Raw genomic sequence first — 17,698 nt, 5'->3', positions numbered from 1 at the left:
TAAGGTTATCGTGCTTTTACTGAAGCCACTGATGGTAGTCTGTGTCTTGCTATGGAATATGGAGGTGAGAAGTCTCTAAATGATTTAATAGAAGAACGAAATACAGACAGCCAGGTTCCTTTTCCAGCAGCCATAATTTTAAAAGTTGCGCTGAACATGGCAAGAGGATTGAAGGTAACTATGGCATGATATATATATATATATACATACATACATACATATATATTTTTTTAATGCTGTTATATTTTAAGTTTCTCTTGTGGGACATGAAGAAATTAAATATATTATTTACCTAATTATAAAGTGTATTTTTTTTCCTTCTTCTTAAAGAGGGAGTCACCTTGTATTTAAATCTGTAGTCTCTTGATTACCAAAGTATTGTTTGGTGACCTAAAATAAGCTTGAATTTAGTCCTAACATCATGTTGCTGTTAACCAGTCTTTTAAAGATTACTTTGTGGAATGTTAAGTTTTGAACTTCATGAATGTACCTCTATAAAACAAATGAAAAAAAGAGCTCAGTGTTATGCAAATAAGTTATTGTGCCTTTGGATACAAACAATATATAAAATTTAAAGAGTCTTATCCTAAATAAGTTACGGATAAGTAATGATAGCTCCAGAAAATGGTTGGGTGACTGAAAAGTGGATCAGATAATGATGACTGATATCAATGTTGTACGTTAAGACTTCAAATAAATTTGATTTATTGTGTGTAAGATTAGAAAAATGTTGTGCTTCAAAATATATTTGAATACTTTTATAGAGAAGCCATGATTTTTAATTAGGATAAATAAATAATTTGAATTATCATTTAAGAAACAGTTATTTTTAAATATATCTGTCATGTAGTTAATAAAATACATTGTAAATTTATTTGGGCATATTTAATTTATGATCAACATTTAAATTAAATACTTTAAATGTTTGTCTATAAGGAGCAGATAGATAAATAAGAATTGTCTTGGCGGGCGGGCCATGGTGGCTCAGTGGCAGAGTTCTCACCTGCTATGCTGGAGACCCGGGTTCAATTCCTGGTGCCTGCGCTTGTAAAAAAAAAAAAAAGAATTGTCTCTGTGTCATTTCTAAGCTTAGCTCACAAAGTGGATGTTTAAATACTGATGCATGAACAATGAACAATTTTGTAGGGCATATTTGGTTGTGGGTGAATACCATTACTTGTTAATTCCAAGAAGAGTTTAATGTACAGGACAAAATAATCTTACATCACATTTCTGCTTCCTCTTCTGCTCTTGTGAATTTGTGTAGCCCTAAACCATCAGTTGTTTTGTATTCTCTCACCAATTTGAGGAAAGAATACTTCATTTTAAAGATTCCAAAATTATTTCTATAAATTACTATCCTTTAGTAAAATTGCAGTATTTTGAAATAGGATATATTTTCATTTAAAAAGTATGTATATCCCGGCCCATACACTTCCCAACAAACAAAAAAATTAAACATATGGTGCCGCAATTAGGAGATACTCACATGGAAAAAGAATGAAATGTGACCCCTACCATATAGCATACCAAAAAAAAAAAATAGTATGTATACGGGTTCCAAAATAAAGGTTAACTTATCTATAAATAGAGATCTTTTTTTAAAGAATCTTATATTTCTGATCATATCTCAGGCTAATATAACATGGCAGATTCTTTGCTCTGATTTCAAATAATTTGGATTGATGGGCAAATTTAAGCCTGTAGTTTAAGAAGGGAGTTTGAGTTGTTATTTTTGTTTTAAGGTCATCATATTCTTTTATTAGCTTATATTTTTGCTCATATATGTTAAATTTTCCACTATTTTAGTATCTGCACCAAGAAAAGAAACTGCTTCATGGAGATATAAAGTCCTCAAATGTTGTAATTAAAGGTGATTTTGAAACAATTAAAATCTGTGATGTAGGAGTCTCTCTACCATTGGATGAAAATATGACTGGTGAGTAATATTCTAATTTTTAATCTTGTATTGTTACAATTTTTAATAGATATTAAATTCACATGGTTCAGAACATGAAAACTACTTTTAAAAAGTATACATGTGATGAGTTCCGGGAAGATGGCTGAATAGGGTAGATTGAGTTCAGCACTGTTCCAAGGAAAAGTTAGAGAAGGGATCAGAGGGAGACCGAGATGGCGATTCAAGAGTGCAACTGATGTGGGAGAGCCTTCTGTACTGCATAGTGCAGCCTTGGTTGAAAAAGCTGAGGAACTGAGAAGCAGAAAGCTGGAACCTAAGGCTGAAGCATGGAACCCACAGGAGTGCACGGATGGGGAGACAGGGATTAGGAAGTAAGCCATGCTGCAGTTCTTGAATGCACTACCCTCACCAGTGCAGCCCTGTGACCTGCAACTCACTGCACACCCCAGACACCCGAACCCCATCACCTGCCCCCAGTCCCTGCACTCCAAGCACTCCTGCCCCACCAACCCCCAGCATGTGTACCTGCCGCACACCCCCACCCAAGTCCAGTGCAACCCACCTTTCCTGTACCCCTCCTGAGCACTACCTCCCCATCCCTGCCCCCTGCAGGCTGTCACCAGTGCATGAAGGCTGTAGACACTCACCATAATACCCAAGCTACAGTTGCCCCCCCCCCACCCATAATATCACACAGCCTCACCCTGCCCCCTCTGAGCTCTGCATATGAGTTTACAACACTTGTAGACCCACACATGCACGTGTCCTCTAGTCACATCCTTTAGGTCTGGAAACATCAGTTTATTGCACTCCTAGACCCGTGTATGCTCACGGCCTTCAGTCATGCTCCCCAGTTCTGAGAAAGCTCTGGCTTGTGCAGCTGGGTGACATCTGCCCCCAGCCTACAAAGGCATAACAGTGTACTGCTGTCATAGCTCTGTGAATGCGCACAAAGGGCTCTGTGTCCTAGACCAGTGCACACCAGGGTTAGGCCCACCAGACCTGTGAATATGCACAGCTACGATCTCCCTGACCACTGGGCACCCATGTTCACAAGCAACAATGTAACATCCCCAGAATGCTCTGCAACACATCGCTCTACTGTTGTGCCCTGCCTTGTACCCTGTACCCTGCTACACATCCTCCCTGCAAACACAAGCCCTTAGACTACTGAAAGAAATCAGCTCCCAAAGTAAATCAATTCAAGATATTTACATGCAGTGAAAACAACAGAAGATCACTAAGCGTATCAGAATACAGACAGATATAGCCCTACCTAACAACCACATTAAAACACCAGAGGAGACATAGATGTTGGAACAACTAATTGAAGATGTTCATATAACTCTACATAATAAAATAAGTGGGATGGCAAATGATATAAAGAAGATCAAGAAGACATAAAGAGGAATTTGAAAGAATAAATAGTAGAATAGCAGATAGTACAGAGATTAAAGTACAGAGATTTTATTTGACCAAATAAAAAACACACTAGAGGCACACAACAGCATATTTGAAGAGACAGAAGAAAGAATAAGCGATCTGGAGCCCAGGATAACTGATTTTGAACAATCAAAACAGCAAATGGCAAAAAAGACTGAAAATTTGAATTAGATCTTAGGAAAGTGATAGACAAAACAAATCACACAAATATAAGAATCATTGGTGTCCCAGAAGGAGAAGAGAGGAGTAAAGAGCTAAGAAGAGTAGTTGAGGATATAATTGGGGTATATTTCCCAATGCTTACAAAGGACATAAGTATACAAGTCAAAGAAACCCAATGAACGCCAAATAGAATAAATCCAAATAAGCCTTCCTCAAAGCACATACTAATCAGTCTGTCAATTATTGAGGAGAAACAGAAAATTCTGAAAGTGGGAAGAGAAAAATGATCTACTACTTACAAGGGAAATCACATAAGACTGAATTCAGACTACTCAACAGACACTAGGGGTCAAGAAGGCAGTGGTATATTTAAGATCCTGAAAGAGAAAGACTACTAGCCAAGAATTCTGTACAGAGCCAAATTGTCCCTCAAAACTGAGGGAGAGATTAAAATTTTCACAGACTAACAAATTCCTGAAAGAATTTGTTAGTAAGAGACCAGCCCTACAAGAAATACCAAAGGTAGTTCTGCCATTTAAAAAAGACGGGAGAGCAAGGTCTGGAGGAGGGCACAGAATTGAAGAATACCTGTAAGGGTAACTTAAAGGACAAAAAGAGAAAGAGGGAAAAGAATATATAGATCTGAAAAATAAAAAAGATAAGATGGTGGATTCAAGAAACACCTTTTCAGTAATAACTTTGAATGTTAATGGACTAAACTTACCAATTAAAAGATACATATTGGAAGAATGGATTAAGAAATATAATTCAGCGTAATGCTGCTTACAAGAGACTCATCTTAGACAAAAGGATACAAATAGATTGAAAGTGAAAGGATGAAAAAGATTTCCCACTCAAACTGTAACCAAAAGAAAGCAGTAGCTATACTAATATTAGACAAAATAGACTTAAAATGTAAAGACATCATAAGAGACAAGGAAGGACACTATATATTAACTAAAGGGACAATTCACCAAAAAGATATGATAATCATAAATGTTTATGCTCCCAATCAAGGAGCTCCAAAGTACATGAGACAGATGTTGGCAAAACTGAAGGGAGCTATAGTTATTTCAACAATAATAGTAGGAGACTTCAATGTGCCATTCTCCTCTATAGATAGAACAACCAGACAGAAGATAGAGAAGTTAAACAACTTGATAATTGAATTAGACCTAACAGACATATGTACCGTAGGTCTTTGCACTCCAAAACACAAGGATATATATTCTTCTCTAATGCTCATGGAACAGTCTCCAGGGTAGAACATATCCTGGGGCCCAAAACAGGTCTTCATGCATTTAAAAACATTGAAATTATTCAAAGCACTTTCTCTGATCACAGTGGAATGAGGCTGGGTCTGAATAACCACCAAAGAATGAGAACATTCACAAATATATGGAGACCAAATAACACACTCTTAAAGAACCAGTAGGTCAAAGAAGAAATTGCTAGAGAAATCAGTAGCTATCCAGAGATGAATGGAAATGAAAATACAACTTATCAAAACACATGGGATGTGGCAAAGGCTGTACTGAGAGAGAAATTTATTACCCTGAATGCCTATATTAAAAAACAAGGAAGAGCAAAAATCGAGACCTTAACTGCTCACCTGGAGGAATTTGAGAAAGAACGGTAAACTAACCCAAAGTAAACAGAAGAAGAGAAATAAAGATTAAAGCAGAGTTAAATGAATGGGAAAAAAGAACAATAGAAAGATCAATAAAACCAAAAGTTGGTTCTTTGAGAAAATCAATAAAATTAATAGGCCACTTTTAAGAATGCCAAAGAAAAAAAGAGAGAAGATGCAAATAAACAAAATCAGAAATGAGAAGGTTGTATAATCACAGACCCTGACAAAATAAAACAAATGAAAAGACGGTATTATATATGCCAACAAATTTGACAGCTTACATGGAATGCATAAATTCCTGGAAACACACAAACAAGCTACATTGACTTAGAAGAAATAGAAGATCTCAACAATCCAATCACAAGTAAAGAGATTCATTCAATCATGAAGAATCTTCCTACAAAGTAAAGCCCAGGGTCAGATAGCTTTCCAGGGGAATTATATCAAATATTCCAAAAAGAACTAACACCAATCCTGATCAAACTTTCCCAAAAAACTGAGGAGAAAGGAATGCTACCTAATTCATTTTATTAAACTAATATCATTTTTTATTAATTAAAGAAAAAAAAAGAAATTAACCCAACATTTAGAAATCATTCCATTCTACATATGCAATCAGTAATTCTTAACATCATCACACAGATGCCTGATCATCATTTCTTAGTACATTTGCATCGATTTAGGAAAAGAAATAGCAAAACAACAGAAAAAGATATAGAATGTTAATATAGAGAAAAAAATAAAAATAATAATAGTAGTAAAAAAAGAAAAAAAAGAAAAAAGAAAGACAGACAAAAAAAAACCTTATAGCTCAGTTGCAGCTTCATTCAGTGTTTTAACATGATTACTTTACAATTAGGTATTATTGTGCTGTCCATTTTTTGAGTTTTTGAATCTAGTCCTGTTGCACAGTCTGTATCCCTTCAGCTCGAATTACCCATTGTCTTACCCTGTTTCTAACTCCTGCTGGACTCTGTTACCAATGACATATTCCAAGTTTATTCTCGAATGTCCGTTCACATCAGTGGGACCATACAATATTTGTCCTTTAGTTTTTGGCTAGACTCACACAGCATAATGTTCTCTAGGTCCATCCATGTTATTAAATGTTTCATAAGTTTATTCTGTCTTAAGGCTGCATAATATTCCATCGTATATATATACCACAGTTTGTTTAGCCACTCGTCTGTTGATGGACATTTTGGCTGTTTCCATCTCTTTGCAATTGTAAATAACGCTGCTATAAACATTGGTGTGCAAATGTCCATTTGTGTCTTTGCCCTTAAGTCCTTTGAGTAGATACCTAGCAATGGTATTGCTGGGTTGTATGGCAATTCTATATTCAGCTTTTTGAGGAACGGCCAAACTACCTTCCACAGTGGTTGCACCCTTTGACATTCCCACCAACAGTGGATAAGTGTGCCTCTTTCTCCGCATCCTCTCCAGCACTTGTCATTTTCTGTTTTGTTGATAATGGCCATTCTGGTGGCTGTGAGATGATATCTCATTGTGGTTTTGATTTGCATTTCTCTAATGGCCAGGGACATTGAGCATCTCTTCATGTGCCTTTTGGCCATTTGCATTTCCTCTTCTGATAGGTGTCTGTTCAAGTCTTTTTTCCATTTTGTAATTGGGTTGGCTGTCTTTTTGTTGTTGAGTTGGATAATCTCTTTATAAATTCTGGATACTAGACCTTTATCTGATATGTCATTTGCAAATATTGTCTCCCATTGTGTAGGCTGTCTTTCTACTTTCTTGATGAAGTTCTTTGATGCACAAAAGTGTTTAATTTTGAGGAGCCCCCATTTATTTCTTTCTTTCTTCAGTGCTCTTGCTTTAGGTTTAAGGTCCATAAAACCGCCTCCAATTGTAAGTTTCATAAGATATCTCCCTACATTTTCCTCTAACTGTTTTATGGTCTTAGACCTAATGTTTAGATCTTTGATCCATTTTGAGTTAACTTTTGTATAGGGTGTGAGATACAGGTCTTCTTTCATTCTTTTGCATATGGATATCCAGTTCTCTAGGCACCATTTATTGAAGAGACTGTTCTGTCCCAGGTGAGTTGGCTTGACTGCCTTATCGAAGATCAAATGTCCATAGATGAGAGGGTCTATATCTAAGCACTCTATTCAATTCCATTGGTCGATATATCTATCTTTATGCCATTACCATGCTGTTTTGACCACTGTGGCTTCATAATATACCTTAAAGTCAGGCAGCGCGAGACCTCCAGCTTCGTTTTTTTTCCTCAAGATGTTTTTATCTATTCGGGGCACCCTGCCCTTCCAGATAAATTTGCTTATTGGTTTTTCTATTTCTGAAAAATAAGTTGTTGGGATTTTGATTGGTATTGCATTGAATCTGTAAATCAATTTAGGTAGGATTGACATCTTAACTATATTTAGTCTTCCAAACCATGAACACGGTATGCCCTTCCATCTATTTAGGTCTTCTGTGATTTCTTTTAACAGTTTTTTGTCTCTTTAGTTAAATTTATTCCTAGGTATATTATTCTTTTAGTTGCAATTGTAAATGGGATTCATTTCTTGATTTCCCCCTCAGTTTGTTTATTACTAGTGTATAGAAATGCTACAGATTTTTGAATGTTGATCTTGTAACCTGCTACTTTGCTGTACTCATTTATTAGCTCTAGTAGTTTTGTTGTGGATTTTTCCGGGTTTTCGACGTATAGTATCATATCATCTGCAAAAAAAAAAAAAAAAAAAAAGAAGTGATAGTTTTACTTCTTCCTTTCCAATTTTGATGCCTTGTATTTCTTTTTCTTGTCTAATTGCTCTGGCTAGAACCTCCAACACGATGTTGAATAACAGTGGTCATATGGGCATCCTTGTCTTGTTCCTGATCTTAGGGAAAAGTTTTCAATTTTTCCCCATTGAGGATGATATTAACTGTGGGTTTTTCATATATTCCCTCTATCATTTTAAGGAACTTCCCTTGTATTCCTATGGTTTGAAGTGTTTTCAACAGGAAAGGATGTTGAATCTTGTCAAATGCCTTCTCTGCATCAGTTGAGATGATCATGTGGTTTTTCTGCTTGATTTGTTGATATGGTGTATTACATTAATTGATTTTCTTATGTTGAACCATCCTTGCATACCTGGGATGAATCCTACTTGGTCATGTTGTATAATTCTTTTAATGTGTTGTTGGATACGATTTGCTAGAATTTTATTGAGGATTTTTGCATCTATATTCATTAGAGAGATTGGCCTGTAGTTTTCTTTTTTTGTAATATCTTTGCCTGGTTTTGGTATGAGGGTGATGTTGGCTTCATAGAATGAATTAGGTAGCTTTCCCTCCACTTCGATTTTTTTGAAGAGTTTGAGGAGAGTTGGTCCTAATTCTTTCTGGAATGTTTGATAGAATTCACATGTGAAGCCGTCTGGTCCTGGACTTTTCTTTTTAGGAAGCTTTTGAATGACTGATTCAGTTTCTTTACTTGTGATTGGTTTGTTGAGGTCATCTATTTCTTCTTGAGTCAAAGTTGGTTGTTCATGTCTTTCCAGGAACCCGTCCATTTCATCTAAATTGTTGTATTTTTCCTCTCTCTTCTTCTTTTTGTCAATCTTGCTAAGGGCCCATCAATCTTATTGATTTTCTCATAGAACCAACTTCTGGTCTTATTGATTTTCTCTATTGTTTTCATGTTTTCAATTTCATTTATTTCAGCTCTAATCTTTGTTATTTCTTTCCTTTTGCTTGCTTTGGGATTAGTTTGCTCTTCTTTCTCCAGTTCTTCCAAGTGGACAGTTAATTCCTGCATTTTTGCCTTTTCTTCTTTTCTGATATAGGCATTTAGGGCAATAAATTTCCCTCTTAGCACTGCCTTTGCTGCGTCCCATAAGTTTTGATATGTTGTGTTTTCGTTTTCATTCGCCTCGAGGTATTTACTAATTTCTCTTGCAATTTCTTCTTTGACCCACTCGTTGTTTAAGAGTGTGTTGTTGAGCCTCCACGTATTTGTGAATTTTCTGGCACTCCGCCTATTATTGATTTCCAACTTCATTCCTTTATGATCCGAGAAAGTGTTGTGTATGATTTCAATCTTTTTAAATTTGTTAAGACTTGCTTTGTGACCCAGCATATGGTCTATCTTTGATGATGATCCATGAGCACTTGAGAAAAAGGTGTATCCTGCTGTTGTGGGATGTAATGTCCTATAAATGTCTGTTAAGTCTAGCTCATTTATAGTAATATTCAGATTCTCTATTTCTTTTTTGATCCTCTGTCTAGATGTTCTTTCCATTGATGAGAATGGTGAATTGAAGTCTCCAACTATTATGGTATTTGTGTCTATTTCCCTTTTCAGTGTTTGCAGTGTATTCCTCACGTATTTAGGGGCATTCTGGTTCGATGCATAAATATTTATGATTGTTGTGTCTTCTTGTTTAATTGTTCCTTTTATTAGTAGATAGTGTCCTTCTTTGTCTCTTTTAATTGTTTTACATTTGAAGTCTAATTTGTTAGATATTAGTATAGCTACTCCTGCTCTTTTCTGGTTGTTATTTGCATGAAATCTCTTTTCCCAACCTTTCACTTTCAACCTGTGTTTATCTTTGGGTCTAAGATGTGTTTCCTGTAGACAGCATAGAGAAGGATCCTGTTTTTTATTCCATCTGCCAGTGTATGCCTTTTGATTGGGGAATTCAGTCCATTAACATTTAGTGTTATTACTGTTTGGATAATATTTTCCTCTACCGTTTTGTCTTTTGTATTATGTACATCATTTCTGATTTTCCTTCTTTCTTCACTCTTCTCCATACCTCTCTCTTCTGTCTTTTCGTATCTGACTCTAGTGCTCCCTTTAGTATTTCTTGCAGAGCTGGTCTCTTGGTCACAAATTCTCTCAGTGACTTTTTGTCTGAAAATGTTTTAATTTCGCCCTCATTTTTGAATGACAATTTTGCTGGATATAGAAGTCTTGGTTGGCAGTTTTTCTCTTTTAGTAATTTAAATATATCATTCCATGTCTTCTAGCTTCCATGGTTTCTGCTGAGAAATCTACACATGGTCTTATTGGGTTTCCCTTGTATGTGATGGATTGTTTTTCTCTTGCTTCTTTCAAGATCCTCTCTTTCTCTTTGACTTCTGACATTCTAACTAGTAAGTGTCTTGGAGAACGCCTATTTGGGTCTATTCTCTTTGGGGTGCGCTGCACTTCTTGGATCTGTAATTTTAGGTCTTTCATAAGAGTTGGGAAATTTTCAGTGATAATTTCTTCCATTAGTTTTTCTCCTCCTTCTGGGACACCCACAACACGTATATTTGTGCACTTCATATTATCCTTCAGTTCCCTGATCCCCTGTTCAAATTTTTCCATTCTTTTCCCTATAGTTTCTGTTTCTTTTTGGAATTCAGATGTTCCATCCTCCAAGTCACTAATTCTATCTTTTGTCTCTTTAAATTTATCATTGTAGGTATCCATTTTTTTCCCTCTTTTCTACTTTATCCTTCACTTCTATAAGTTCTGTGATTTGTTTTTTCAGTTTTTCTATTTCTTCTTTTTGTTCAGCCCATGTCTTCTTCATGTCCTCCCTCAATTTATTGATTTCTTTTTTGAAGAGGTTTTCCATTTCTGTTCGTATATTCAGCATTAGTTGTCTCAGCTCCTGTATCTCATTCGAACTATTTGTTTGTTCCTTTGACTGGGCCATATTTTCAATTTTCTGAGCGTGATCCGTTATCTTCTGCTGGCGTCTGGGCATTTAGTCATATTTCCCTGGGTGTTGGACCCAACAGGTTGAAAGATTTTTCTGTGAAATCTCTGGGTTCTGTTTTTCTTCTCCTGCCCAGTAGGTGGCGCTCGTGGCACTCGTTTGTCTGCAGGTCCCACCAGTAAATGGTGCCGTGGGTCCTCTAACTTTGGAAAACTCTCGCCGTGGGGGAGGTTCGCCAGCCGAAGCGGCTTGGAAGAGTGCCAGCCAGCCCGGGGATCCGAATGCGGGGAGGGTCGCCGGCCGCCGCAGCCCGGAAGAGTGCCCGTCCAAATCTCCTAGCTGGCCTGGGGCGCCAAGCGTGGTGGGAGGGCGCCAGCCGCCATGGCCCGGGAGAGTGCACCGTTCCCAGCTGGACCGGGAAGCCATGTGTTTGGAAGGGACCCCGTTCACCGTTCTCCGCGGCCTGGGTATCTCCGATCCAATTCTCCCAGTTGGTCTGGGGGCCCGCGCGTGCGGTGGGCGCCAGCCGCCGCGGCTTGAGGGGACCGCCTGTCCAATTCTTCCAGCTGGCCTGGGAAGGAGGAAGGGAGGGACTCCATCCGCTTGCCACCCCAGCCCGGGGAAGCCCACGCCCCTCGGCGATCTCACCGGAGCGGGTTCTCCCAGCCAGTCAGCCTTCCAGAATGGGGTACGCTGTGTTCTTGATCTCTGTCGTGGCTCCGGGAGCTGTTCTGTATCGTTTCTACTTCCCTAGTAGCTGTTCTGGAGGAGGAACTAAGATCCGCGCGTCTTACTAAGCCGCCATCTTCTCCGGAAGTCTGGTGTTTGAATCTTGAAGGGATATGTGAGACATCAGAGCTGGGCTGTGATGAGGAGCAAGCTGGTTTGAATCCAGGGTCAGGCATTGCAGTGGAGCCCAAAAGCCAAATGGGAATTGGGAACCAGAGTGCTGCCCGGCATGGAGGGTGGGGGCAGCTGGGCTAGACAGAAGTCGACGGACAGCCCTCAGGCTGGCTTAAGCAAAAGAAACTTTTTTCATCTGAGATAACATAAGTCCAAGAAGTGTGGCTGCAGGCGCTCAAGTGATGCTGTTAGGGCTCACCTCTCAGGCAGGTGTCCTCCACGTGGCAGGCAGGAAGGGCAGTGCAACTGCTAATATCATTTTCATACCCAAACTGGGTAAAGATGCTGTAAAAAAGGAAAACTACAGGCCAGTCTCCCTAATGAACATAGATGCAAAAATTCTCAACAAAATATTTACAAATTGAATCCAACACCACGTTTTAAGAATTATGCACCATGACCAAGTGGGGTTTATATCAGGAATGCAAGGATGGTTCAACACAGGAAAATCAATTAATGTAATATAGCACATTAGCAAATTGAAAGGGAAGAAAATCACATGATCATTTCAATTGATCTTCAAAAAACATTCAGAAAAATTAAACATCCTTTTATGGTAAAAACACTCCAAAAGATAAGAATCAAAGGTGACAACCTCAATATGATAAAGATAATATATGAAAAACCAATAGCTAGAATTGAACTCAATGGAGAGAGAATGAGAACTTTCCCTCTAAGATCAGGAATGAGACAAGGATGCCCACTGCATTAGCTAGTGTTCTCTAGAGAAACAGAATCAGCAGGAAATATCCATAGATTTAAATTTATAAAAGTATCTCATGTAAACATGGGAGCATAGAGTCCAAAATCCATAAGGCAGGCTGTGATGCTGACAACTCTGATGAAGGGTCTGGATGAACTCCACAGGAGAGACTTGCCGGCTGAAGCATGAAGAGAGACTGTTTCTTCTGAATCTTCTTTAAGAAGTTCCTTGTGATTAGATTAAACATCACTCATTGCAGGAGACCTTCCCCTTGGCTTATTACAAATATAATCAACTGTGGATGCAGCTGACATTATCATGGTTTAATTCTGTGAAATGTCCTCATAGCAACAGACAGGACAGCATTTGCCTAATCAGACAAATGGGTACCAACACCTGTCCTAGTTGACACATGAGCCTGACCATGACAGTCCACCCCTTGTCAACTTGGCAGCTATATACATTACCTTAAAGCATACTTAATCTAAAATTGAAAATAATAAAAGACACATTTTTTTCCTCACCAAACAATACTCAACTGTCCTGCATACAACTGAAAATGTGTTAAATCTCCCCAGCATAGGGTGCAAGTTCTTGGGTAATATTCATTCTTAAACTTGATATCTTACAACTTAAATACTATACCATGAACAAAACAGCATTATCGTACTTGTTTCTGTAACTGATCATGTAGTCGTAGTTCATATTTATCACTACCTTCGATGGATAAGGTATTCTATAAGTCCATTGATGGTAGTTTTGGCAGAAGCATTGCGTGCAGGGAAAGCAAACTCATAAACCATATCCAAAGTATGTGTTTATTCCAGTTAGAACAAATCGCTGCCCCTTCTATGAAGGGAGTAGTCCAATATAATCAGACTGCCACCATGTGCCAGCAGGTGACCTCAGGAAATGGTGCCATATTGGGGGCTGAGTGTGGTTCTCTGCTGCTGGCAGATTGGGCACTCAGTAGTGGCTGTAGCCAGGTCAGCCTTGGTGAGGGGAAGTCCATGTTGCTGAGCCCATGCATACCTTCCATCCCTACCACCATGACCACTTTGTTCATGAGCCCATTGGGCAATGACTGGAGTTGCTGGGAAAGAGGCTTTCTGGTATCCATAGAATGGGTCATCTTATCCATTTGATTATTAAAACCTTCCTCTGCTGAATTTGATTATTAAAACCTTCCTCTGCTGAATTGACCCTCTGGTGTACATTTACGTGGGGCACAAATATCTTCATGTTTTTATCATGCTTGGAAAGGCCTATCCACATACCTCTTCCCTAGACCTCTTTGTCACCAATTTTCCAATTATGGTCTTTCCAAGTCCTTCACCATCCAGCCAAACCATTAGCAACAGCGCATGAGTCAGTATACAGATGCACCTCTGGCCAGTTCTCCTTCCAAGCAAAATGAATAACCAGGTGCACTGCTCGAAATTCTGCTCACTGAGAGGATTTCCCCTCACCACTGTCCTTCAAGGACACCCTGGAAAGAGGTTGTAGTGGTACAGCTGTCCACTTTCTGTTAGTACCTGTATAGTATGCCAAACCATCTGTAAACCAGACCCGAGTTTTCTCTTCCTCAGTCATTTCACTGTAAGGAATTCCCCAAGAGGCCCTGGCTCTGGTCTGGGAAAGAGAAGGTAAAGTGATAGGAGTGGAGACCATGGGCATCTGGACCACTTCCTCCTGAAATTTATTTGTGCCTTCAGGACCTGCTCCAGCCCTATCTCGCATATACCATTTCCATTTTATGACAGAGTGCTGCTGCTGTGGCACACCCAACGTTATGGCTTGGTGGGTCAGACAACACCCAGCTCATGATGGACTACTCAGGTCTTATGGTAACTTGGTGGCCCTGATTAAGCGTTCAGTCTCTACTAAGGCCTGGTAGCACGTCAACAGCTATTTCTCAAAAGGAGAATAGTTATTTGTAGCAATTGGTAAGGCATTGATTACTCCAAAATCCTAAGGGTCTGCATCGTGATTCTTCTATCAGGGCCTGTCAAAGGTTCCAGACTGCATTTTTATTTGCCACTGACACTTCCAGCACCATTGGATCTGCTGGATCATATGGTCCAAGTGGCAGAGCAGCTTGTACAGCAGCCTGGACCTGTCGTAGAGCCTCCTCTTATTCAGATCCCTATTCAAAATTAGCAGCTTTTGTAGTCACTCATTAAATGGGCCAGAGTAGCTGTGCTGGTTTGAAATGATGTATGTACCCTAGAAAAACCGTGTTTTAATCCTAATACCATTTTGTAAAGGCAGCCGCTTCTTCTAATCCCTATTCAATATTGAATGTTTGAAACTGTAATTAGATCATCTCCCTGGAGATGTGATTTAATCAAGAGTGATTGTTAAGCTGGATTCGCTGGAGGCGTGTCTCCACCCATTTCGGTGGGTCTTGATTAGTTTCTGGAGTCCTATAAAATAAGAAACATTTCGGAGAAAGAAAGATTTCTGAGAGAGCAGAGAATGACATAGCCATGAGAAGTAGAGTCCACCAGCCAGTGACCTTTGGAAATGAAGAAGAAAAACGCCTTCTGGTGAGCTTCGTGAAGGAAAGCCAAGAGAGAAAGCTAGCAGATGATGCTGTGTTCACCACATGTCTTTCCAGATGAGAGAGAAATCCTGACCCTGTTTGCCATGTGCCTTCTCACTTGAGAGAGAAACGCTGAACTTCATTGGCCTGCTTGAAGCAAGGTATCTTTCCCTGGATGCCTTTGATTCTCCATTTCTAGACTTGTCTTAACTGGGACATTTTCTTCGCCTTAGAACTGTAAACTAGCAACTTACTAAATACCTCTTTTTAAAAGCCATTCCATTCTGCAGCTAGCAAATTAGAACAGTAGCACACCCAAATGAGGCATATGTTGCCAAAATCCAAAGAAACCAACTAGGCGTTGTGCCTCTGTTTTGGTCGTAGGAGGGGCCAGATGCAGCAACTTATCCTTCACCTTAGAAGGGATATCTTGACAGACCCCACACCACTGGACACCTAGAAATTTCACTGAGGTGGAATGCCCCTTTATTTTTGTTGGATTTATCTCCCATCCTCTGACACACAAATGTCTTGCCAATAAGTTTAGAGTAGTTTCTACTTCTTACTCATTAGGTCCAATCAAAATGATATCATCAATATAACGGACCATTTGATGTCTTGTTGGGATCAAGGTCCCTGTGGACAAGATTATGACAGGGTTGGAGAGTTGATAAACCCCTGAGGTAGGACAGTGAGAATATGTTGCTGATCTTGCCAGCTGAATGCAAACTGTTTCTGGTGGTTCTTACTAAGTGCTATTGAGAAAAAAGCATTTGAACAGAGACCATCAGAAGATAGAAATAGGGTAAGATAGTGGGTAATTGGAGCTGAAGGGATACAGACTGTGCAACAGGACTGGATACAAAAACTCAGAAATGGACAGCACCATACTACCTAACTGTAATACAATTATGTTAAAACACTGAATGAAGCTGCATGTGAGAATGATAGAGGGAGGAGGGCTGGGGACATAAATGAAATCAGAAAGAAAGATAAATGGTAAAGATTGAGATGGTATAATCTAGGAATGCCTAGAGTGTATAATAATAGTGAAATGTACAAGGTACAAATTTTTAAAATGTTTTGGCATGAGGAAGAACAAAGGAATGCCATTATTGCAGGGTGCTGAAAATATATGATAATTAATACTTTAAAATGTCACCTTATGTGTGAGACTAAAGCAAAAAATGTTTGTTACAAAATTTAGATTTTGACTAGAGCATTTCCTAATATAACTCATGTAGATAGTTTGATTGAATGTCATAAGTACTTGGAATCTCAGGTAGCACATGAGATTTTGTTGGTTTGTCCAGAGTGATCCCCTGATGAATCCCAGAATGATTTGATCAGTGACTGGAAAACTATTTGCAAGCCCCCTTCAGGGAATGGTGAGAGTGGGGAGAAATTCAACTTCCCCAAGTCGAATTCTTGATATTCTCACAAGCAGTATGGACAACCAAAGCTATAGGCTGAGCCCCCAGTCTTGGGGTTTGTTCACATGAAACTTAACCCCACAAAGGATAGGTCAAGTCTACTTAAAAGTTAGGCCTAAGAGTCACCCCCAAGAGAGCCTCTTTTGTTGCTCAGATGTGGCCTCTCTCTCCAGCCAACATGACAAGCAGTCTCACCACCCTCCCCTCTCTACATGGGACATGACTCCCAGGGGTGTGGACCTTTCTGGCAACGTGGGACAAAGATCCTGGAATGAGCTGAGACTCAGCATCAAAGGACTGAGAAAAACCGTAGAATGAGCTGAGAATTAACATCAAGGAATTGAGAGAACCTTCTCGACCAAAAGGGGAAAGAGTAAAATGAGACAAAGTGTCAATGGCTGAGAGATTCCAAACAGAGTCGAGAGGTTATCCTGGAGGTTATTCTTATGCATTAAGTAGATATCACCTTGTCGTTCAAGATGTAGTGGAGAGGCTGGAGGGAATTGCCTGAAAATGTAGTGCTGTGTTCCAGTAGCCACGTTTCTTGATGATGATTGAACAATGATATAGCTTTCACAGTGAGAGTCTGTGAATGTGAAAACCTTATGTCTCATGCTCCTTTTAGCTAGTATATCAACAGAAGAGTAGAACATATGGAATAAAAATAAATAATAGGGGGAACAAATGTTAAAATAAATTCAATTTGAAATAGTGGTAAATGAAAGAGAGGGGTAAGGGGTATGGTATGTATAGTTTTTTTTTCTCTATTATCATTTTATTTCTTTTTCTGTTGTCCTTTTATTTCTTTTTCTAAATCGATGCAAATGTACTAAGAAATGATGAATATGCAACTATGTGATGATATTAAGAATTACTGATTGTATATGTAGAATGGAATGATATCTAAATGTTTTGTTAATTTTTTTTAATTAATAAAAGTAAAAAAAAAACATTTGCCAAATCAATAGCTGCATACCAGGTACCAGGGGATGTATTGATTTGCTCAAGCAATGATACCACATCTGGAACAGCAGCTGCAATTGGAGTTACCACCTGGCTGAGCTTACGATAATCCACTGTTACCCTCCAAGACCCATCTGTTTTCTGCACAGGCCAAATAGGAGAGTTGAATGGGGATGTGGTGGGAGTTACCACTCCCTGCATCCTTCAAGTCCTTAAGAGTGGCAGTAATCTGCAATCCCTCTGAAGAATCTGGTAATACTTTTAGTTTAGTATTTTGCTAGGTAGGGGCAGTTCTAGTGGCTTTCACTTGG

The 17,698-nt window shown here is 38.9% G+C and overlaps 1 protein-coding gene across 3 annotated transcripts in view; it reads left to right on the top strand.

Annotated features, from left to right (window-relative positions):
• The window catches only part of PBK (PDZ binding kinase), a 78,092-nt gene that overhangs the window by 48,549 nt on the left and 11,845 nt on the right, over window positions 1-17,698 (top strand). For all 3 annotated transcript variants that reach the window (XM_077152870.1, XM_077152872.1, XM_077152869.1), the window contains exons 5-6: window positions 5-174; window positions 1,810-1,939. In XM_077152870.1, the coding sequence (XP_077008985.1) occupies window positions 5-174; window positions 1,810-1,939 (300 nt within the window). The remainder of the gene's footprint in view (window positions 1-4; window positions 175-1,809; window positions 1,940-17,698) is intronic.

This window comes from Tamandua tetradactyla, chromosome 3 (genome assembly GCF_023851605.1).
Source record: "Tamandua tetradactyla isolate mTamTet1 chromosome 3, mTamTet1.pri, whole genome shotgun sequence".
NCBI lineage: Eukaryota > Metazoa > Chordata > Mammalia > Pilosa > Myrmecophagidae > Tamandua > Tamandua tetradactyla.
This window is presented reverse-complemented; position numbering and strand designations above follow the sequence as displayed.